This window comes from Ovis aries, chromosome 1, assembly GCF_016772045.2.
Source record: "Ovis aries strain OAR_USU_Benz2616 breed Rambouillet chromosome 1, ARS-UI_Ramb_v3.0, whole genome shotgun sequence".
Lineage (NCBI taxonomy): Eukaryota > Metazoa > Chordata > Mammalia > Artiodactyla > Bovidae > Ovis > Ovis aries.
The window spans coordinates 29,383,969-29,407,950 of record NC_056054.1 but is presented as its reverse complement, the minus strand read 5'-3'; the positions used below and the strand labels follow the sequence as shown (position 1 = coordinate 29,407,950).

Genomic DNA, 23,982 nt, shown 5'->3' with positions numbered 1-23,982 from the left:
GGCACCATCTATCTGACTCATCTTTAGTCCCCACGCCCAGCACAGAGCCTGGCACAAGGGGTCCTGTTGCAGACCCTGCCTGACAAATGGGCTGTCAGAATCATGATGGCTGAGGGCAGCTACTCACCAGTCACACGGGTGGCATGTGTGTGTTAAATGATTCAGTTTGCAGATTCTTTTTTTTACAAACCACGTCTGAGAACGTGACTGCCGAGGGTCTGGTGAACAGGTGCTACGGGAGGGAGGAAGCAGGAGGCCAGCATCCCCAGGCCTTGGGTCGGTGTGCCACACCGGGCCAGGCACCCCTCCCAGAAGGGCTGCATTGCCTGTAACCTGGAGACTTCCAGCCCCCAATTTGCAGATGAACTGTGGGTTCTGAGAGACATGACTTACCATGAGCCTAGGTCACTGGACTCCAAAGCCCAAGCTCTTTCCTCCTGGCTTGTAGACATCTGACTCCCAGGGCACGGCCAACTGAACAACGACTGTGCAGCCAGTGGGCTGACGGCAGCCTCTGCAATGTCAGGATCTCGTCCACCTTGTTCTCCCGTGGAATACTCCACCCTCCCTGGCACATTGATTGTTCACTAAGAGAGGTAGCTCGTGGCTGTCAGCAGGCAGCCAGTGGTCCCTTTCCTGTCACCTATAAAGAGACCTATATTTGAAACGTGCTTTGGGCAGCTTCCTCATCAATGGGCTGCCTCCCTCTTTGGGAGGTGGGAGCAAGCTTCCCTGATGCTCCCTGGGGGACCCTGGGACCTGACCCACCAGCAGATGACCAAGCACAGGCGCAGAAGGACGTGATGCTGCCAGGCTGAGAAAGGGGGCGCTGTCGAGTGTGCAGTGGGTGCTTCAGATGGAGGTGGGGAGCCAGGAAGCCCTGCAAGCACCTGGACTTTGGGACAGGTGGACCCGGAGGGCAGTCCCTTATCCCACATCCTCCACGGCACCCTTTGGGGGTCAGCCCCATCCAGGCCTCTTGCCACTTGGCAGGGCTTTTGTCCCTCTTTAATTACTTCTCCCCCAACACACACACATATACACACTCACACACACACTCCTACACACACTCAAATGCACACACACTCACACACATACTCACACCAACTCACACTCGCAAGAGTTGTCCAAAGCAGCTGTGTCAGCTCCTCCCTCTTCTCAGATGCATCCCGCCTCTGATCTGGCCAGCTGACAACCAGCCAACACTCACTGTGCCCCTCACCAACCCCCATCTCCACCCCAGAGATTCAGGGATCAGGGAGACAGAGCCTCTTGCACATCTGTCCCTTCATCTGAGTGATTCCTGGCCAATACCCACCCTTCCCTCCTCCTTCAGTCCTTTCTCTTTTGGGGCAGAAGGGACCATCCTCCTGTCCACAGAGGACCTCCCCTCCTTGCCCCAGTCAGGCTTCCTCGGGGATCTCCGTATCCACAATTTCTTTTCCCCCTCCTATCTCCAAGACCCTTACCTCCTGTTATTCTTCCTCTTCACCACGTACGATTTCTCAAGCCTTCTCCACCCCCCAAAACCTCATCCCTCCAAATGGATCCCTCTACCCTTGACGCCCACTCAGCCTGAACAATACACAGAACCCGCTCTTTGCACCTTCTACTTCTCCAGCCTCAGAAAACTTGGAGTCTGCCGCCACTACCGCTGTGAGTGGACATTAGGTCAATTTAGCAGTGTCAACATTTTGAACATGCACACTTTCGGAAGAGACCTATCCTTTTTGTGTGTATGTTCATTTAAAAAATAATTATAATAAATGTTTGGGTTTTTTTTTTTAATGTGAGTAGCTCAGAACTGTATACAGTGAAGTTTATTTCTCTCCCGTTCCTGACCACCCCCCACCTTCCCAGGGGCAATTCTTGTTACCCAGGGGCAATTCAGTTGTAGTAGGTCAAACAGTGTTCCCGTCAAAAGAGCTGTACCTGTGCGTGTGTGCACGGTCATGTTTGACCCTTTGCGACTCTGTGGTCTGTAGCCAGCCAGGCTCCTCTGTCCATGGGATTCTCCAGGCAAGAATGCTGGAGTGGGTTGCCATTCCTTTCTCCAGGGAATCTTCCCAGCCCAGGAATCAAACCCACGTCTCTTGCATTGCAGGTGGATTCTTTAACACTCCTGGTACCCGTGACTATGACCTTGTTTGGAAAGAAGGTCCCTGCAGCTGTGCTTAAGATAAGGATGTCCTGGGGAGATCACCTGGTTTAGGATGGGCCCCAAACGTGATGACCGCTGCGGGAAGACAAAAGGGAGGGGGAGCTAAGACACAGGGAGAGTGCTCGCTTCGGCAGCACATATACTAAAATTGGAACGATGCAGAGAAGATTAGCATGGCCCCTGCGCAAGGATGACACGCAAATTCGTGAAGCGTTCCATATTTTTTGTTTGGGAACACATGTACACCCGTGGTGGATTCATGTCAATGTATGGCAAAACCAATACAGTATTGTAAAGTAAAATAAAGTAAAAATAAAAATTAAATAAATAAATAAATAGAAAAAAAGAGAGAGAGAGACACAGGGAGACACAGAGAAGAAGGCTGTGTGGAGATAAAGGCACAGATGGAAACGTGGCACAAACCAAGGGAACCCAGGAGCCCCTAGAAGCTGGAAAGGACAGGAAGAGATTCTCCTGGAGAGGCTGCAGGCCTTCATTTCAGACTTCTGGGCCCCAGAACTGTGAGAGAACACATATCTGTTGTTTCAAACCACCCAGTTGTTTTCTTTGTACTGTGTACAAAATTGTCTAATTTGTTACAGCAGCCCTAGGGAACTAATATACCCATTTATTGGATAACTTTTCAGGTATTATAGTTTTATAAAAATACTTTAAAACAGTGTAGCATTTATGACTCATTGTTAACTTTTTATTTACATGGGCAAGGTGGAGAAGGGCATCTTAGTCCTTAGATATCAGGTCTCCATCATCTTACTCCGGTCTTATCCTGGGGGTTACAACTTTGCTGGTACAGCTACATCTGCTTTGTCGTTTCTCTCGTGGCAGATGATCCATTCTGTGTACGTTCCAGTCTCTGTTTTCTGTCTTTTGCTGCTACAAAGCAGCAATGCCTAGCCTCATCCATGCCTCTTTGCACACGTGGGAGTCTCCATGTGGCATGTTGGGATGCTCTCATCTAGTCCCCTAGAAGGTCCCACGATCACATGTAGATTCACTCAGCTCTCTCCTTCCAGCTTTTCTGCCTTCTGGAATAAAACTTTGACTTTGATCGGCCACGATGTCGCATTTTCATTCACTATTACTGAATTCTTCTGCTGGATCAGCAAATATCCATCAATATGGACGGGCAAGTTTTAGTCTGTTCACACAGTGGAATATTTTGCAGGTGTTAAAAAGAATGAAAAAGATGCATGTATATTGATATGGAAAGATGTCCAAAAGTAATCATGTTTTTAAAGTTGATTATGCTCGTTTCCATAAGATGGTTACACGTGTATATACGATGCTTGCCTCTGCGTAATCAAAACAAAATCAATGCTATAGACCCTGAGCTAATTTGAGGGAATTCTATGTGTTCTATGTTTGGAATTGGGAAAGAAACGTGGTGTCTCCCCTAGTGCCACTTAGAACTCGTCACCTTTGCCCACAGTCTCCCGTCTACAAAGCATTTTCATAGTCGCCATCTATTTGCCCCAATCCCATAGAGCATACTGAGCCGGGACCATTATCTGTATTTAAAAGATGAGGAATTGAATCCAGAGAGGGGAGCACTTTGTCAATGTCACACAATTACCTGTCAAAGTGAACCCAGACCCTAATTCCAGCTGCTTCTGTGACAAAGGGGACTCAGGTTCAATCTCTGGTCGAGGAACCAAGATCTGACATGCCAGACAGCATGGTTCAGTCAAAAAATAATAAATAAATAGAGTGGTCAGAGAAGACCTTAGGAAGAAAGAGACACTGGGAGGAAGGAGCTGAGGGAATGAGCCATGTTGATAGGGGGTGGGGGAAAAGCACTCCAAACAGACGGGAGCCAGGCGCACAAGACCAGTGACGGAGGGCGCAGCCAGAGTGACCAGGAGGCAGCATGGCACCTGCAGGGCTGGGGTGCAGACCCAACAGGGGCATGTAGACCATTCTGGGAACTCTGGTTTCTGTCTTAAAAGGTGAGAAGCTAAAGGCAAATTTTGATCAGAAGAGTGAAATGCCTTGATGATTTAAAGCATTGTTTTGACTGCTAGATAGAAAACAGATGTTAGGGGGCAAGGCCAGACCACGAGCCACTGCTAGAGGCTTGAACCCAGGGGAGCACTGGGGCAGTGAGAGTGGCTGGACTCTGGGTGTATTTTGAAGATAAAAGCTGTTGCATTTGCAGTTTAGATGAGCATTCGAGAGAAAGAAGAGTGAAGCTTCCGAGTTATAGCCAAAGCTACTGGAAGGACAGAGTTGGCATTAGGCAGCAGGGAAGTCCAGGGGGAGAGGCCTGGCAGGGCAGCTGCAGGATTTTGGTTGCCCCTATTTGGAGCTTTCGCAAAACAACCAAGCTGCCATATCAATGGTGGGACATGTGACCCGAGCTCAGGGAGACACTGGCTGGAAGCTGTCAGCTTAGCGATGATATCCAGGGCCACCGACACTCAGGGATCTAAGGGAATGTTTCCAGTTGGAGGAAGGGACCATTCGGGTCAAACACAGCCCACGGGTCAAGTAAGGTGAGACCAGAAATTTGATTTAACAGTTTCAGTGATCAGACCTGAAGATCAGATTTAGCACCAGAATGGCTTGAATAAAGAGGGTTCTAGAGAGAATGGAGAAGGCAATGGCACCCCACTCCAGCACTCTTGCCTGGAAAATCCCATGGACGGAGGAGCCTGGTGGGCTGCAGTCCATGGGGTCGCTAAGAGTCGGACACGACTGAGCGACTTCACTTTTCACTTTCATGCATTGGAGAAGGAAATGGCAACCCACTCCAGTATTCTTGCCTGGAGAATCCCAGGGACGAGGGAGCCTGGTGGGCTGCCATCTATGGGGTCGCACAGAGTCGGACACGACTGAAGCGACTTAGCAGCAGCAGCAGAGAGAACGCACGCTTCCCAGCTGGTGGTAGTGGTAAAGAACCTGTCTTTCAATCCAGGAGATGTAAGAGACCCAGGTTTGATTCCTGGGTTAGGGAAAATGCCCTGAAGAAAGGCATGGCGACCGACTCCAGTATTCTTGCCTAGAGAATCCCATGGACAGAGGAGCCTAGTGGGCTACAGTCATAGGTTTGCGCAGAGTCAGACATGACTGAAGCAACATAGCATATACTCACAGAGAGAATGTGGGAAGGGAACTGAGAAAGCCAGAGAGTATAGACAGCTCCTTTAAGGAGTGAGTGAGTGGGTGATAGTCACTCAGTCGTGTCCAGCTCTTTTACGACCCCATGGACTGTAGCCCGCCAGGCTCCCCTGTCCATGACATTCCCCAGGCAAGAATACTGGAATGGGTTGCAACTTGCCTAGAAAGGGCTCAGGAAAGCGGGTTGTGGTCAGAGAGAGTATGAGGCCAAGAAAGCTTTTTTCCTTAGATGGGAACTTGTAAAGCAAGCTTATGAGCTGACGGGAGTGTTACAGCAGAGAAGGGAAGGAAGCTGGCAACCAGGAGGGGGAGAATTTCGGTGGGTGAGAAGGGGTGTTTTCTGGTGTGGTGGAGACAGGGCAGAAGCACTTTATCCTAACAGGTGCGGAGGTGGAGAAGGGGGCAGAGGCACAAGCAGCCGGGTCTGTGTGGAGCGGGGACTGCTGGGGTGGTCGGGGTCTCTATTTACTGCATCTGTTTTCTCATGGAAATAGGAAGCACCTGCGGAATGAGCTGGGAGGAGGGATGGGAGAAGGCTTGGGGATGCGAGGAGAAAGGAGAAGGGGTGATGTCATCCAGGCAGGGTCTCTGGGGGCTTGAGGGCATGGGGCCCTAGTGCAGGCCACTTAGCACTGCTCTGCATCCCCTCCCCCAACCAATGCTTCTGTCTCCTTATCTGTAAAATGACAGTGACTGTTAATATATTGGGCAGAGAAAGAAATGACAGCCCACTCCAGTATTCTTGCCTGAAAAATCCCATGGACAGAGGAGGCTGGTGGGCTACAGACCAAGGGGTCACAAAGAGTCAGACACAACTGAGCAGCTAACCCTAACACTTTCATGCTCAGGATGGATTTTCTAGCTTCAATTCACCCTTTGAGGAACTGCCTCATCTTGTACTGCTTTGTGTAAAAATAAAGGCTATTGTTTACTAAAGGAAACAAAAATTTCTTTTAATATATTGGGCTGGGCCTAGAGAAAGAGGCATCTCCCGAAAGTTTCCATCTCCTTGCAAGCAGCGGCTATGCCCAGATGTGCCAGCAGAGGGCTCCCAGCACCCAGTGTGAGAGCCCATGGCTCACCACCCAGGCCAGGCATAGTCCAGGCATCGCTGGCAGCCTGCTCCAGCCCCTAGGATGCAGCAGACCCTGCTCTGCCCTTGGCGAGCCCACAGCAAGGCAGGTAAGAGCTCAGGCCTCTGTGATGAGAGATAGGAGGAGACAAGTTACATAAGGGAGAGAAAAGCTAGGTTCTGTGGAACCTGGCCAATGGACACTGAATCTAGGCAGGCTTCCTGGAGGAGATGACTCTGGATTTTTGCTCCATTTGTAATGGGGTGACATGCCTAGTGAGCAGTGCATGGCCTAGTTGGGGACGTTGGGAAGGAGGCTAGCTCTTAATGATTCCCTTGAGGCCAAGGAAGGGTATGGCCCCTTCTGGAGGGTGGAGGGGTCCTGGGAGGTTCTGAACAAAAGAGAGAGGTGATCAGAGTGTCAGCCCCAGTGAGGCTTTCACATGCTCCCCAGGGAATCCCCCTCAGGAACTCCTCTAGGCTCATCTCCATCCATGAACCTCCCCACCCTTCCCCCTCTTCCTGCACGCAGGTCATGGAGGAAATGAGGCCAGTGTCGCCCATCTCCTGCACCGCCTCCCCATCACGCTCTGTCCCTGCAGGTTTGAAGCGAGGAGATGTCCAGCGGGTTGAGGGGCCCGTCCTTTCCCCTAGCTTCCTCTGATGTTCTGTCCCCATCTTGTGCGCACCAAGGCTTGTGAGCCTCTGAGGATGCTCCGAGATCATCCACCGTGAAGACATATGAAATAATCAAAACAGAATACAGCCTCCTCTATCACCTTACATGTGCCAGCTACTGCTCCAGGCGCTGGGGCATCAGTGAACAAGATAGACACAACTCCTGCCCTCGTGTTGCCCTCCATCTTGGAGAGCAAAACACAAGAAACTACTAAGTCAAGTGTGCAGTATGTGAGGGGGCGACGAGAGCCACGGAGAGGAGAGAAAAGGAAAGGGCTGAGGTGCAGTTTCAAACAGGAGGGCCAAGACGGTCTGCTCCAGCGCTGTTCCTATGACTCGCCGCACACCCGCAGCCTCCCCCGGACCCCTGCCCACTGCTCTGCTCACCTCTGCAGCCCTGCTGTGCTTCTCCACGGACCCAAGGACCACCGCTTTGGAGCTGTGGGAGCCCCAGTCTGTGAGAAGTGCAGGTTCCTCAGACTGACCCTGAATCTCTAGAACATGCCCAGGAACCTGCATGTCATGAGCTCTCCAGGAGGAGAGTCTGAGGTAGCCCTGAAACACGCAGCCACAGATTTACTCCTTGAAGACGCAGCACTGCTTAGCATGGTCCGGATTGCCCAGCTCCACTCTGCAGCCACCAGGCAGTTCCATGCCTCCGTACAGTGCTGTTCCCTTCTGCAACGGCCCGCCCAGCGTTCCTCAGGTGATAACTCTTCCACGTCCTTTAAGACTCACTCAGAGTCACCTCCTCCAGCCAGCACTCCCAGAACAGGCAGGCCTGGACAGCGGGTGGGGCAGGACCTGGGGCACCATTTTAATCCCAGCTCTGCCACTAAACTCATGGTGTGACCCTGGGTGGGTCATTGCTCCTCACCAAGCTCCAGTGGATTCATCAGTAAAATGATGACAATAATTTCAACCTTACCAGGGAGATGTGAGGCCAAAAGAGATGACAGATCTGAAAATGCTTTATAGCCTCATCACATTTTAGACACACATAGAGGGAGAAGGTGGATGGGAGGTATAAATGGTTGGATGGCAGAGCCCTCCCAACCCCCCCACCCCCCACTCCATACAAACACCCAACTGTATCATGGACTGGCGATTTGATTCTAAAGACCCCAAGGCATGCACTCAATTGGCATCAAGTGTCCAGAGGTCTGGGGTGAAAGAATCCGAGGCAGCCCCAGGGCCCCAGGGCCAGGAGTGGAGACCAGGAGGAATGTGCTGCTGGCAGCTTCCCGGCCATTAACCCTCACCCCCAGGCCAAAATATCTCCATCATCTGCTGCTCAGGGTGTTAATGGGGCAGGGAAGGCAGCCATCTGAGGCAGGAGGAGGGCCAGAAGCCCTGAAGCCCAGCCAAGCAGTAACCTCCTTAATCCCTCCTAGGCCTTATATCAGCCACATGGCGCTGCTGATCCATTATGGGATGAGGAAACTGAGGCAAGGGCAGATCCTACAGGGAATAAGGGGTGGGGTCTGGCTCCCCTTCTCCAGACAGGGAAGATCAAAAGGTTCCCTGAGAGAAGTTCCCTGGCAGTCTCGTGGTTAGGATTCCGTGCTTTCACTGCTCTGGTCCAGGTTCAACCCCTGGTCAGGGAACTGAGATCCTGCAAGCCTCATGGTGTGGCCAAAATTTTTAAATATATGTATTTTTTGGTGGCCTTGTAGTTAGGATTCCAGACTTTAAACTGTCAGGGCCCAGGTTTAATCCTTGATGGGGGAACTGAGACCCTGCAAGATGCACAGTGCAGCCAAAAAAAAAAAAAGTTCCCTGGGAAGAGGTGGGCAGCATTGGCCAGCTCCCCATCATTTCACTGGGAAAAACCGAGGCTCATGCAGATGGCTGAACATCAGAACTCAGAGGGTAAAAGAGGCAAGAGGAAAGAGGAGGCTGGAAGGAAAGAGAGGTAAGAAAACGGGTTACTGGGATGGCAAGCTGCTCCAGACTGGTCTACATTCTAAAGGAGATGGTGGGGACAGAGCTGGTACCCAGGTTCCTCACCCGAGGGGATGCTGGCATGAAGCACCCTGACGGCCCAGCCTCCTCCTATCCCAGGATAAAAGCCTGCTGCCCTTAAGTGTCCCTGGTGCTCTCTCTGCCCTCGCTTCTCCAGGACAGTTTCCTCTGATTCATCTCTGAAGGCACTGCTCCCGGGTGAAGATCTGATGAGCCAGCACATGTGCCTGGCTGAGGAGGCACCGTCGGGCACACAGAACAATGCTGGCGGTTGTCCGGCCAACCATGTCTCCGGCGGCACAGCAGCGACCCTGGGGACGTTTGCCGAGTAGAGTGTCAACAGTGCTCCTTTAGTGGGATTTCCTCTTTGTCCCAGGGTCACTTTCACAGAGATCATCTGGGTTTGTTGTAGGAAGAGATGATGGCGCTGCTTGGGTAAATGTGTTTACAGCCAATACAGGTGCTGCCTGACCATCAGTCCCAGCTGCAGCCCCCATAGCCGCTCCATCTTCCTGGGGCCTCGGGCCCAGGTGGGTCCCAGAGGGGCACTTCCTCCCAGTTATCCAGTCATCGGCCCTGGAGCTGGCTGAGAACCTGCGTGGCAGGCCGATCAGCAGAGAAGGCCTGGGGGGCCAATCTCAGGGTGTTTCTCTTAGCATTTCCTTCATGGTTGCAAGACAACTGCTGCAGCTCCAACCATTGCGTCTGTATTCAGGGCCAGCAGAGCTAATCACTTCTGCCTTGCTAATGAAAAAAGTAAAAGTTTTTTTCAGGATTGACTCCAACAAATTCCTTTTTAGGTCTCATTGGCTAGAATTGTCGATAGAGAATAGGACTGCCATGACTGACTTTGGGTCAATCATAGTTTATCACTTGGCTGCAGATATGTGATCCCTCCAAACAAAATCAAGGAAGGAGGGAATTAGCAATGTTTGCTGATTTCTACTTTATAATCTCTATTTTTATTAATTATATATCATGAACATCTTTCTGCATCCATAAATACAGACTCAGGGGGACAGGGATAAAGGGGGAAATTGAAAGAAAGTAGAATGGTGGTTGCTGGAGAGCAAGAAGGGAAGAATGGGAGGTTACCGTTAAATGGGTGCAGTTTCAGTTTGAGCAGATGAATAAGGAGACGGGTGGTGGAGAGAGTTGCACAGCCACATGAATGCACTAAATAGCACTGAACTGTACACTTGAAAATGCTTAAGATGGTAAGTTTTATGTTATGGGTATTTTACCACACTAAAAATAAGTACAGACTTAGTCATTTGATAACTACTGAAGTCAGTACCAAGGACACAATATTAAACATAATAAAGAACTGGCCTTCATGGGGCTTAGCATCAGATGGGAAATGCAGAAAGTCATCCTCGAAATTCACAAGTACAACGATCCCACATGCTACCAAGGAGAGGCTGGGGAATGGGGTGTGAGTCAACCAGGAGGGTTCCCGTTTTAACAGCCGTGCACCATTCCCTCGCAGAGCTGTAGCCTCATTATTGCAACATTTCTCCTATTGCTGGAGGTTTACATTCTTTCCATGTTTGAGCTATAATAAACACTGCCACCGTAAACACCTCCCTAAGTACATCTTGGTGCATCTATTTCCTTAGGATGAGTTCCCTCCTGTGGAAGTGCAGAATCTCAGACACCCATGTGCTGAGGCTCTTAGCACGGGCTGCCACATTCCTCCCCAAACCTCTTATCATTTCTGTTCCCACCAGGGATGTAAGAAATTGCCCTGTTCCTCCACATCTTCTGTTATTGTCTTTGTAAAATGTCGCCAGTGTTATAGGGTGAAACATGGTTTCTTGATGTTTGAAAGCGCATTCCCTTGATTCTTTCTGAGGTTGACATGTTTCCATTTGTCTCTTTTACGTGGTCACAGATCTTTCCTGTGAGTGAGCGCCTTTTCTTTTCCTGTCTGATTTGTGGCGCTCTCTCTCTGTTGAAGGATTGTGAGCTCTGTAAGATGTTGCCGCCACTCTTTGGGCACCTCTGCGTGTTACAAGGTCTTCCTCCCGTGGAGACTCTACTTGTGTTTGTCCTCCAGCCCCCTGGGGCTCTCCCACTTGCTTCGGGGTGGCATCCACAGCCCTTCCTGATCAATTCCCCACCCACCCACCAGTGTCCTCTCCAGCCATCCTCTCCATCCTAAGCTCCGTTCGCATCTACCCCTGGTCACTCCTCAGCTGACTTGGGGTGATTTAGGGCTTCCAGCCTCCGTCCAGGCTACTCTCCCTGAGTGAACCCTTAGGGTGTAGCTCAGGACAAATCTGAGACGATTTTACTGATTCTCCAGGTGGGATCAGACCCTGCTGTGCCTCCCTCTGCCCAGCACTAACAACTTTGACCTGTCACGGTTCATTCTGCAGCTACCTCAGGGAAGTAGGGGCTCTAGCGGGACAGGCCTGGGTCCCACACATCTCTCTGCCCGTACTGCCTGGCACAGAGGGTGGCACCAAGCAAGTGATTAGAGTGTGCTTATGAGTGAATGAAGTAACAAATGGCTGACTGAATGAAATTGACCCCTCTCTGACTCCAGGCCGGCAGAACAGGCTCTAAAGCATGCAGTTGCCCAGTTACCCACCACCCTAGCTAGGTCTGCTCTCTTCAAGGTTAACATGAGGATGTGCAGGTGGCTTGGGAGTTTTCTCCATCTGCAGAATCACCTGTGGAGCTCGTTATCTGACCTGGGCACTGCCTGCGTCACTCAGACCTTCGCCCCCCTTCCCCTGGGCTCTCTCTGAACTGAGCACTGTCTTGGACAGGGCTCTGGAGACTTGGATTAAAGGTCCAGCCTCTGCCACATGGTGTCCTGTTCTGCTGCGCTGGGCTTGTAGTCAGCAACGAGGAATCTGGGGCGTTGGCTCCACCAAGCTTCAGTCTTGACCTACCATCCACTCAGTTCTCCCTTCACGGTGGAAAAAACCTTTCACAGGTCAGGTTAGGCACTGAAACCCTGCCACAGGCCACAAGCTAGCTTTCTTGCCACTGATATGTGCTCTTCCACCCTCTTTTGCACCTACTAACTAGAATATGTCCTAACGATTCCCTTCTTCATATCTCTCCTCTGCTCAAGAACCATCAGTGGATTCCACTTGTCCATCACATGGAATCTGAGCTCTGCAGTAGGAATTCAAGATGCCCCACAACCAAGCTCCAGCTTCATTCTCTGACCCCGTCTGCCATCACTCTAGCCAGGCTAGTCTCCTTCAGGTTCCTGGGACCATCCCTCCTCCTTCCCTCCTATGGACCTTTGCATGTACCATGCCTTCTGCCTGAGATACACCTATTCACCCTATATACCCCTTCATCCAACCTATTTAATTTCTGACTTGCCACCCCCACCTTCTGTGGGTCTTCTTCCAACCATTTCAGTCCTTGATAATCGGTTTAAAAACAAAAGACTAAGCCCTCCTCCCCTGTGGAATTACCTGGTTTGCCTATTCGCATTTCAGACCACCCCAAACCTCTGTGGGGGTTCTGGGGCGCTGGGCCTTTAAAGACTCCCAGGAGTGTCTGATGCAACTAGCCTGGCGGGGTCCATCGACCTGCATTTGGGAAGTGCTGATTGTATGGGGCTTGGATGCCAACTCCAAGTCTATTCTGGCTCCTGATGTCTACACACTGTGCACAGTCCCCTCTTCTCTGCAAAGGATAGCTACCGTTTACTGGGGGCTCACCAGATACACTCTGAGCACTCGACATGCATGATCCTGTCTAACCTTCATATGCAATTAGGTAGATATTGTTAGAGAAGGCAATGGCACCCCACTCCAGCACTCTTGCCTGGAAAATCCCATGGACAGAGGAGCCTGGAAGGCTGCAGTCCATGGATCGCTGTGGGTTGGACACGACTGAGCGACTTCACTTTCACTTTCATGCATTGGAGAAGGAAATGGCAACCCACTCCAGTGTTCCTGCCTGGAGAATCCCAGGGACGGGGGAGCCTAGTGGGCTGCCGTCTCTCTGGGGTCGCACAGAGTCGGACACAGCAGTCGACTGACGCGACACAGCAGCAGCAGCAGCAGCAGCAGATAGTGTTAATCTCATTTTATTGATAAATTGAGGACCAGAGAGGGTCAGCCTCGTAACCAAAGTCACACAGCTTTTGGGGGAAGCCCAGTCTCAAACCCAGGACTGGTTATGCTTAAGCCAGAGTTCCTCATCCCTGTGATTTGTAGTCTGTGCAACTGGGCCACAAGCCTTCAGAGGGACCATGTGGTTCAGTTCAATTTGGGTCAATTCCATCCTGTTCTACCAGCACTATTGCCGCTTGCTTTTGCTAAGTCCTGAGATAGAAACGTGGGCAGGCAGAGGTCCCTGTCCTTGAAGGACACCCCAGTCCAGGGAAGAAGACTGGCACACTCACAACTAGGGGCACGGAGACCAGAGCAGTGCACGCCCTTTGGGAAGGACGCAGAGGACAGGGTGGGATTCTGCCCCAGGAGGGAGCGCAAGCCAGCTCAGGCTCCAAGCAACAGCCTGCAGGGACAACACAGAAGGGGAGGAAGGGCATGAAGCAGAAGGGGTGGACAGACAGGTTTCCAGCAGCTACCGAACTGGAGGAAGTGGTGGGCAAATTGGCTAAAAAGGGCTCAGCTCCAGGCCGAGGAGTCTGGCCTTATCCTGTGGGCGTAGGGACCATGAGAGGTGGGGGAGCTGGGATGTGTCTGTCCTGAGGGCCAGCACAGGTAGACACTCAGGGCAACCTTGCTGCCTGGACTGTTGGGGTGTGTCTCCTGTCCTCACCAGGGCTGGGATCACTTGGGACTAAAACTGGATGATTCCTGCCAGGAATGGAAGGCCCTAGAGCAACACCTCCTCTCCTCCACTGACTCCTTCTCTGGGAGGATGGGCATACTCTTCAGCCTCTCGGAGTCCATTTCCCCATATGTAACCTGGGGATGCACGCCAACCTTGCAGGCTGTGAGGGTGAAATGAAGGTGAGCACAGCATAGGTAATTATGGGTCTTGTTACATGTGTGGACCCAGTGGCACTGGAAGAAGAGCACAGGCTCTGGGGTCCATTCTCCAGTCCCCTGGGATGCCCATCTCTCAGGGCTGGTGGGAGGGTCCCATTCGGGCAGCACGCGACACGTTGCACATGCGTAGTAACTTTGTGGGCTGCCCCGTCTGCCCAGGCACAAGCAGTCCTGCTCACCTCACCCCTGCTCCTGGGACCCTGCCACTTTCTCAGCACGCGGCTCTCCTCCCGACGCTTAGCTCCCTGTTGCCTGCCGTCAGCTCCCCTGCCCCGAGCACCTGGCACACTGGGCGTGTTCTGTACCCTTTGCAAAGAGCTTTCACATGCACGATCTCCCTGGCAAATCCACTCACCTACTGCCCTGTTTATTAGGGGGATAGAGTTAATCCCCACTATGCAGATGAGAGAGAAGGACACGGACACTATTCAGGCACCTATGATGTGTCAGAGGCGTCATACCCACTAATTCTTCACGACGTCCTGAGAGGCTGGTAGTATCTTCCCCACTGCATAAACGCGGACGCTGAAGCTCAGAGAGGGGCAGTGAGTTATTCAAGTTCACACAACAAGGAACTGGCAGAGGCTGAGTGCAGACCCAGGTCTTTCTGACTTGAGAGTCTGGGATTTAGAGCAAACATTTGCAATGTAGGGTTGACAGATCTGTCCCTCAGGGCCGTTGCAGGGACTAAATGGGGAAATTGGTGTGAGAGTGTCTGGCATCATGCTTAAGGACCAAGAGTAGAAGAGGAATCTTGTCCACCTCCATCTAATCATATAGAACACAGGGAGAGATGTCCAGGGAGGGTCACCACATGCCCAAGGTCACAGCGGGCAATCACAGGGCCCAAGCTCACCGTCCCTGGGATCACTCTTCCCCAGTAAAGGGCAGGGGCTACCCCTCTCCAGAGAATGGAAACTTCCAAAAGTGCCTCTGAGCTGATGAGGGGTGGAAAGAGCAGGAATGCTGCCATGGTACGCCAATTTGGAGCCTGAGGCTGAGAGAGGGAAGCCCAGGGTTTGCCAAGGTCACTCCTTTCGGCTCCACCCCCACCCCCAGGGACCTGCATGAAGACCTTGCCTTCCCAGTTAATCAGCCAACGAGAGGGCCCATTCCAGAGGCCCTCACACCTGGGCCCCAATGGTCTGATGAACTTGAATAATTTCACAGAATATCAGAATCAGATAAGCACTCTGTGACTGTGATGGGTCATGACACGTCCAGACCCCTCAGTAGCCATGGCCGAGCACAGCAAACAGGAACACTGTCCAAGCTACATCAGCGACTACACAGCCTCTCCTGGCTGGAGCCTGACTTCTGCTTCTTTGTCAGCTACATCCTTAGCTTGGTCTTCCATGTACGATCTTAATCAAGATGCCCCATCATGGGATCAGCCCCACTCCCCAATGGCATCCAGTCTACAGCAGAGACCCACTTCCATAGACCCTCCCCTCAGTCACCTCGGACAAGCCCATATCCCTTAAGTCCCTTCTCACAGCCTCTTACAGTGACACCTCACGGATCCCCTGGGGTTTCTCCCCTCACTGCAATGAGTAACAAATGTGCACGTGCTCAGCCATACCCACCTCTTGCAACCGCATGGACTGGAGCCCACCAGGCTCCTCTGTCCGTGGGATTTTCCAACCAAGAATACTGGAATGGGTTGCCATTTCCTACTCCAGGGGATCTTCCCGAACCAGAGATCAAACCCAAATCTTCTATGTCTCCTGCACTGACAGGTGGATTCTTTACCACTGAGCCACCTGCAAAGCCCGCAATGAGTAACAAACCCAACAAGTAACCACAGGTGGAACAGTGGTGAAGAATCCCCCTGCCAGTGCAGGAGAGGCAGGAGATGCAGGTTTGATCCCTGGGTCAGGAAAATCCCCTGGAGAAGGAAATGAAGACCCACTCCAGTATTCTGGCCTGGGAAATTCCATGGAGGTCGCCAAAGAGTCGACACGACTTAGCGACCAAACAATAAACAACCACAGGTGAGCTCCTGGTGGCCCTCTCCTGCAGGACACTGGCAGAAGGATCCCATCAAACCCCCACCTCTCCCACCCACCCTGCAAAACGCAAACACAAGGATCCATCACCTCCCTCTTGCAGGTGAGGAAAGTGAGGTCCAAGCCCAAGGTCACAGATTAGGGTGAATGTGTAATTTATCATCCTGAGGGGATAATTTGAGGGTGAAAGGTCTAACTAGGCAGGGACAGTGGGCCGGAACGAGGGCTGCCAGGGCAGGCCAGGCATGTGGTCTCCCAATCACGCAGCAGGATGAAGGGAGATCTGGTCTGGAGTGGAAGCCCGGCCCGGCCATCTGTGTCCCTGCCTCAGTCCCCGGCCTCTCCTTGGGACAGGTTTCTCTCTGTGGGCTGGGCTGGCAGCCAGACGCTCGGCTCCCTGCTGAGGTCTGGGGTGCCCTGCAGTGTGACATGGAGGCAGGGGCCACCCTTGAGTTTCCACCCGCACAGCTGTCCCGCCGGCCACACTGCTGCGTCTCGTGTTCACTTTCCAGAGAGTCCCCTCACTGATCCGCCTCGGTTACCCTGCCCAGAGGGGGACAGCGGAAGCAGCGTTGGGTGGGAAGAGGGTTCACATAAAAGAATTTGCAGGTGAATGAAGGTAACCATTCTAGACACTGAGAACTTTTTATTTGAACCTCCCACTGGTGTTCTCTCTGATGCAGGTCGCCCCGCCCCTGCGTGAATGAGCAGAGCACAGGAACAGCTGTTACGGCAGAGGCTTTCCTACTGGAGGCGGCGATGACCCAGAAAGGAGAGGGAGGGGGTGCCAGGGGCATGCCCTTCCCTCGGCCATGACCCCAGTCCCGACCCAGAGGCATGGCCCAGGTGAAGGTCAGCCCTCCTAAGAGGCCCAGGGTGCCCGCTCTGATTGTGGGGGCCGGGGCTGAGGTGGTACCACCCATGCTAGGGCCCAGAGGGGCTTTGCAGAGATCAGCCTAAGAAAGCCTCACTCAGTGATGCTGCCATACCTTCAGGGGCTGCTCAGACAGCCAGAGCCGTTTGTTCCTGGGCTCCGTGGCCGCAGTGGTTGTGGGTGTCACTCTGTTGGGACAGTTTTTAACTCCTCTGTTCCCACCTCAGTTTCTGCTCTGCACTCTGTGTCTAACCTACAAGATGCCAGGCTCAGAGTATTGTGAGCCCCTTGAGGGTGAGAACTGTCATCAGTTCGTGTCTCTTTCCACCTAAAGATCCCAGCTTACCATCTGGCACACAGTAGATGCTCCATAAATGCCACCAGAACCAAATGAGTTAAGTCAGGAGTCTGAGAGTCAGTGGAATGAGGGATGGGGCATTCCCTGCAAAAGCCTTCCGGGTTCTGTTCACTCCTGTACAACCTCAGGGACTACCAGTTGAGCATAGGAGAGACCAGGCAAGTGAAGCAAAGGTACTGGTCTTGAGCAGGCAGCCACACTCCAAGATAAATGTGGAAAGGCCAGGACTAACTCGGTCCAAAAGCAGCGACATCAGGAAGAGCCTTCAGAAGAGGGAGGTCTGTGCAGAGGTTTGAAAGATGCGCCTGAATGTGCCAGGCAGACAGGGACAGAGGGCATCCTGGTGGAGAAGACAGCTTGGCAAGGGCATAAGGCACAGGGTGAGTGTGGGGTGGGCTGACCAGGAGAAAGTCAGAAGGTCAGCAGAGGTCACTCATGGGAGGTTTTGGATCCCAGAACAGAAGCTACAGGAAGGATGTAGGACCAGATGTCAGCTCTGAATGAAGACCCATTTCGCCATCCATCAAGTGGACCAAAAGACTCATCAGGAATGAGAACCCTGAGGGCCTTTCACAGGGGATGAGGGACCCAGGGGCAGCACCAAGGAAGGTTCCTGGTCAGAGGCTAGGTTTGAGGTGAGGCTATAAAGGCGCTTGAGGGCCCTGGCTGCTGTGAATCTTCTCAACAAATCCTATTACCTTCAAAGCTCCCCAAAAATGTATTAATCGAAACAGCAATGGCCCAGTAATGTAATCATCTCCTCTCTGTGTGGTTCTCAAAGTGCTCTTGGCCCACTGAGAGTCTGCAAAATCAAACCCCATTTTGCAGTTTGTGAAATGGAAGCCGTGTGAGGTCACACGGAGATTGGTGGTGGAGCCAGATTGAAACCCCAGGAGCAGTTCCATGTCAGCCCTGGGCCTCAGGTTCAAAGCCCAGTTCCTTGTCTGGGAGGGGATCCCCGGGGCTGTCAGGGAGCCCATAGTACAGGTCTTCCTCTTCCTGTGCTGGCCCCTCTGTGCCTGTGTCTGAAGCCTCTTCTTCCTCTTTTGTCCTTGGGGACCTCTGCTGGGAGCTAGGCACGGCTGCCTCCCGTCGCTGCTTCTCTGGAGGCACATCCTCCGTCATGGGGGCATCAATCAGGGCAAAGTCATGGAAGCGGTCCCGCTGGCACCTGCAGGTCCAGGACTCTGGAGGCGGGGGCTGAGGTTCCGCTTCCTCAGGTGGAGATGGGCTGGGGCTGCTCCCCTCACTGGAGTCCACGTCCAGGTCATCTTGGAAGGAAGCCAAGGGTGCAGGACCCTGGGGACAGGTCGGGGAGCTGCAGGGGTAAAGGCAGAGAGGGTGAGGGTAGCCCTGAGTCAGACTGCCTGGGTCTGAACCCCAGCCACGAGCTGCAAGGCCTGGGGTAGGTGAGTTCACCTGTCTGGGCCTGAGTTTCCTCCCCTGTAAAATGAGAGAAATACCAGCATTCCCTCCTATGGTTCTCCCTGAGGTTTATAGCAAAGAATGAGTGCAAAGCACTTTGTATGAGGCCTGGCACATAGTAGGTGCTCAAGAAATGGACCGTCATTATGTTATCCAAACCAGGTCACTCCTCTGCCTCTCCAACCACTCGGGGACTCCTCTGGGCCTACCGCCCCTGTCACACTGGGCGTCGCCTTCCATTCCTTCGTCTTCCCCCCGCTGGACAAGGGGCTTCCTCAGGGTGGGGCTGTCAAGGCCTGGCAGGGAGTAGGCGCCCAGGGATGCTGGTGGGTGAGTGACTACAGGCTTGAATGAGGAATATTCATGTTCCCGTTCATGAATGGCTGGGGACAGGGTGGGGGGTTGGGGAGGGGATGGAGTGACCTGCCCGAGGCCAAGAGCACGTCAGCAGCAGAGCCTGGATTTGAACTCAGGTCCTCTGGCTCCCCGCCTGGCTCCTCATGGTGAGAGTCCAAACTACTCTGAGATAGGAGTGATTATCCCCACGTGAGGAAACTGAGGCTTGGCAAGGTGAGGAGCATTTGAAGGTTACACAGAAGAGAAGCTGGGGTTTGAACCAGGCCCAGGTGACTAAGCCCAGACCCACGTGTCTCCTCAGGGTGTCCCCAGCCTCTCTCCTGCCCAGGGTCCCCATCACCCTCAGTGGCCCACACCCCCTCCTCCTTCACCCCAGAACCCCTCTGCTCTGCACACTCACCTGTGTCTGCCTTGACTTGGGTCTCTTTCTCCCTCATCCTGGTCCGAGCCCCTGTGGATGACCACGGGGGCTTCCAACCAGCCCTGAGGGTCACGAGGGCCACTTTCTCCTCCATCGCTGGCTCCTGGCTGCCGCTGTCCGGGTTCCGGGGCCAGGAGGGGGCGGGGGTCCTCACTGTAGCTCATGACCTTCATCTGGATGTGGCTGAAGTCAGGCAGGCTCTGGTCGTAGGCAGCTGCCTCCCACAGCCTGACGTAGGGGGGCTGGGGGCTGAATGGGGGTGCAGGAGATAGCAGGAGAGAGAATAGGCAGGTAGGCAAAGATTCGCTCTGTGTTGTCCCCTGGCCCACCTGTTCTGAGCAGCGGGTCTCCCCTGATCTCTAAGAAGCCTCTGGGAGCGATTACTATACCCAGTTCATGGATGAGGAGACTGAGGCCCAGCAAGGTAAACTGAGTGGCAGAGCTCAGATACTCAGGCCAGCATTCCTTTCTCCCCGTGTCTCCAAAGTGAACCCCAAGGCTGCAACTACCAAATGAAGGTCGGTTTGGATTAACTGGGAGTTTGCTGGGTTCCAGATTGTGGCCTGAAGGCTTTATGCTGTTTATTCTGAACAACCCCTTGAAGCCGAGTGGCCGTTCCCATTTTTCAGATGAGGACACAACAGCAAGGGCCCAGCGACTGAGTGGTCCTTGCGGGCCGGGCTCTATGGGTTAGCTCATCGAGTCCTTGCTGGAACTCTGGGAGCTGCTGGAGGAGGCTAAGGCACAGACACTGGCTGGCTTGCCTGGGTGACGCAGACCCAGGGAAGGGGCTGGGGCTCCAAGCACCGCCTTCTCCACTGCTCTACGATCCAGGGCTGGGGAGTGACAGGGAGGAGCCCAGGCTCAGGGCGACCTGAGCCCCAGCTCTATTCCAGTAGCTCTCTCCGTGTGACCAGTCCTGAGGCTGGTCCCAATACCCACCAAGGGTCTATCTGCCTCCATCCCCTGGGACGTTTCATCACCTGGGTACCAGGGACAGAAAATACCATCACCACCTCCTTCCCCAAGCAAAACAGAGAAAGTCCCAGAGCCCTGGCCACAGATCCTGGATCTGCAACCTGGACTTCTGAGCACAATCATCACGGCTTCAGGGGTGGGGACGGGGGACCAAGTCAGGTCACCCCTCCAGGGCTGCCGTGTTTCGGCAAGACAGCACTTGGCACTTCCAAGGATGAAGGCAGGTATGGTCTGGTATTGACTGTAAGGTTGGCCTTGTGATTGCACTTCTTGAGCCTCAGTTTCCACATCTGTATAAAGGGCCCGACACCACCACCCCTTTCATAGATTTCTATGAAGACCAAAAGAGGTCATGGGCGCAAAATGCCTGAGTTGGTCTCTGGTGCTTTTGGAAGCGCTTCCTACAATGATGGCAAAGGCTTATAGAGGGCCTGCTATGGTCCAGGCTCTGTTCTTAGTGCTTGGCTTATAAAGTCTGCCATCCATATCACAGGTTCCACATTCGTCGATTCAACTAACTGTGGTTTGAAGATATTCAGGAAAAAAATTCTAGAAAGCCCCACATAGCAAAACTTGAATTTGTCACACACCAGCGACTATGTACATAGCATTTACATTATATTATACAATCCTAGAGAATTCCAAGGACTGTATAGTCCATGGGGTTGCAAAGAATCAGACAGGACTGAGAGACTTTCACTTTCACTTTCATTATATTTACAAGTATTGACATAGCATTTACATGCTATGTATTAGAAGTAATCTAGAGATGATTTAAAGTATATGGGAGAATGTCTTACATTATAACAAATATGCTATTTATATAAGGGACTTGAGCATCTGCAGATTTTGATGTCTGAGGGGGATCTGGAGCCAGTTCCCCACAGATGCCAAGAGATGATTATTATCTCATTTAGCCCTTCCACTGAAGCTGTATTTGAAATACACCATATCTGTATTTCAAAGATGGGGCCAAGAGAGGCAGGTCAAGTGCCCAAAGTCACTCAGCCAAAAAGTGGCAAGGCCCCAGGGCTGTGCCTTGGCCATCATTATGCCTCTTGTTTGCTAGCGTAGTAGTCATCACCATTGTGTGGGATTTAGGGTCACACCTATCTGGCTGCCACTAATTCGCTGTAAGGCAGGACAAAAATCCCCAAGCCTCAGTTTCCTCATCTGTAAAATGGGAACAATAATGGCCACCTCATAGAATTGAGAGGCCAAAACAATCTATGGTTTCTGAGAGTCTGTTCTCGGTAAGTAAGAAGGTAAAGCCAGAGCCTGCAGCAGAAGGGAGACTGCCCCTCTGCTCATGCCCCACCCCATCACTCTCCTCAGCAGAGGGAGACTGGCCTGAGGGTCACTAACCCTCCCTTCCCTCCACTCCACCCAGAGGGCTCAGCACCCACCTCTTCATCTCGGCAGCAAGCCCACTCTCCAGAAGGCCCAGTGTCTTCTCCTTGGTGGATAGGACACCTTGGAAGTCAGAGTCAGCAGGTACGAAGGTGATCTGCAGGGCAAAGGGGAGAAGGCTTCTCTGTAGCTGCCTGCACACATTCATACTTGCTGCTCCCCCAGAGCAGGGGCCTAACCTCTCCAGATACCCTGGGACAGAGACCTCACCAGGGAGCGCACCCTGTTTGACAGGAGGGCCCAGCACTGTTGGCTATCTCCATCTCTGGGCTCCTGCTCCCACTGGCCCTTCATTCACCCAGCAAACACTCCTGGAGCATCAGCTGTGTGCCAGGCACTCCTCTAGGCAGTAGGGGGCAGCAGTGAGTGAATGAGACAGGCACCCCTTCCCTGGGGGAGGTCATATCTTGTCCTGCCTGACATGGAGCAGGCCCTTCATCTGTATCTGGTGAATGGGTGAGAAGCAGGTCATTGTCAGGTGTTTCCTGGCACCAACAGAGGCTGTGACAGAGGACAGAGAAGGGGGCAGCCGGGGTGGTGCCCAGCCCCGACCCCTGAACTCTCCAGGATCTCGAGGTCTCTGCAGGTGCCACATCACAGGTGGGCACGGGGCAGTGGAGGGGAGGCAGGTCACAAAGGAGGCAGTGGGATGGGGCAGAAGGTGCCCTGCCTTTGGGGTCTGAGAGGCTGGGTGAGCCGCCTTCCTTGAGCAGGTCATCACCCCTCCCAGAGCCTGTCTGTGATCCTCTGTAAAATGGGGTTTGCCTCGAAGAGATATTTGCAGCGCTGTTCACAATGGCCAGAAAGTGGAAGCACCCTAAGTACCCATTGATGGAGGACTAGATAAACAAAATGTGGTGTACACACACAAAGGAAGATTATTCAGCCTTTAAAAGAAAAAAAATGAAGTTCTGACACGTGCTACAACATGGATGAACCTTGAGGAAATAAGCCAGTCACGAGACAAATTCCACAGGATTCCACTCTCATGAAGTGTTTGCTGCTGCTGCTGCTGTTAAGGCGCTTCAGTCGTGTCCGACTCTGTGCGACCCCAAAGATAGCAACCCACCAGGCTTCTCGGTCCCTGGGATTCTCCAGGCAGAATACTGGAGTGGGTTGCCATTTCTCTCCAATGCATGAAAGTGAAAAGTGAAGTCGCTCAGTCGTGTCCGACTCTTAGCGACCCCATGGACTACAGCCCACCAGGCTCCTCCATCCATGGGATTTTCCAGGCAAGAGTACTGGAGTGGGGTGCCATCGCCTTCTCCAATGAAGTATCTAGAATAGTCAAATTCACAGAGACAGAAGGGAGAATGGTGGTTGCCGCAGATAGGAGCAGGGAGGATGGGGAGTTATCGTTTATTGGGTATGGAGTTTCAGTTTTATAAGATGAAAAGCATTCTGGAAATCGGTTCCATAACAATGTGAATGTAATTAACACTGAAAGGTCACTTTAAAATGTTTCAGATGGTAAATTTTAGGTTATGTATATTTCACAGCTTAAAAAAGCAGGATTAGTATTGCCTGTCTCCTGGCTGTGAGGATTCCATGAGACAATACATAAGGGGTCCCTCAGCACAGTGTCTGGCACATAGTAGCTGCTCTATAAATCATAGTTTGACGCTATTGAAGATGAAATTACCTGACTTGTCTGAGTCTTGTCCTCCTCAACTGAAAATTTCCTCAACAAATATTTTATAAGACCCTGGGGCTTCCCTGGTGGCTTAGAGGGTAAAGAATCTGCCTGCAATGGGGGAGACCTGGGTTCGATCCCAGGTGGGGAAGATGCCCTGGTGAGAAGGGAATGGTTACCCACTCCAGTATTCTTGCCTGGAGAATCCCATGGACAGAGGAGCCCCAGAGGAGCCTGGTGTGCTACAGTCCATGGGGTCACAAAGAGTTGGACACAACTGAGCAACTAACACTTTCACTTCACTTTACAGTGTTACACCAGATTCATAGGCAGCAGCCTCCTTTCTCCCTTCCCACAGAGTACAGTGAGTGAAAGTCACTTGTCTGCACCATCAAAGCCCGATCCTGATGGGGAGAAGGGAATGATAGCTGGAGGGGTTCTTAGAACACCTGTGAGTAGTAAGCTTCCCCCCAAATGTCTGGAAATGAGGGAGGGCCCTGGATATCTTC

At 52.5% G+C, this 23,982-nt stretch overlaps 1 protein-coding gene and 1 non-coding gene across 3 annotated transcripts in view; one reads left to right on the top strand and one right to left on the bottom strand.

Annotated features, from left to right (window-relative positions):
- The first annotated feature begins 2,279 nt into the window (after window positions 1-2,279).
- Window positions 2,280-2,386, top strand: LOC114111012 (U6 spliceosomal RNA). Its single transcript, XR_003587143.1, has one exon. It is a non-coding gene; the product is annotated as a U6 spliceosomal RNA (small nuclear RNA).
- Window positions 2,387-16,637: 14,251 nt separating this feature from the next.
- The window catches only part of BSND (barttin CLCNK type accessory subunit beta), a 14,515-nt gene continuing 7,170 nt past the window's right edge, over window positions 16,638-23,982 (bottom strand). For both annotated transcript variants that reach the window (XM_004002012.6, XM_060400185.1), the window contains 3 exons: window positions 21,837-21,937; window positions 19,432-19,701; window positions 16,638-18,567 (listed from right to left, as the gene is read on the bottom strand). In XM_004002012.6, coding sequence (XP_004002061.1) covers window positions 18,156-18,567; window positions 19,432-19,701; window positions 21,837-21,937 — 783 coding nt within the window. In that variant the 3' untranslated portion in view covers window positions 16,638-18,155. The remainder of the gene's footprint in view (window positions 18,568-19,431; window positions 19,702-21,836; window positions 21,938-23,982) is intronic.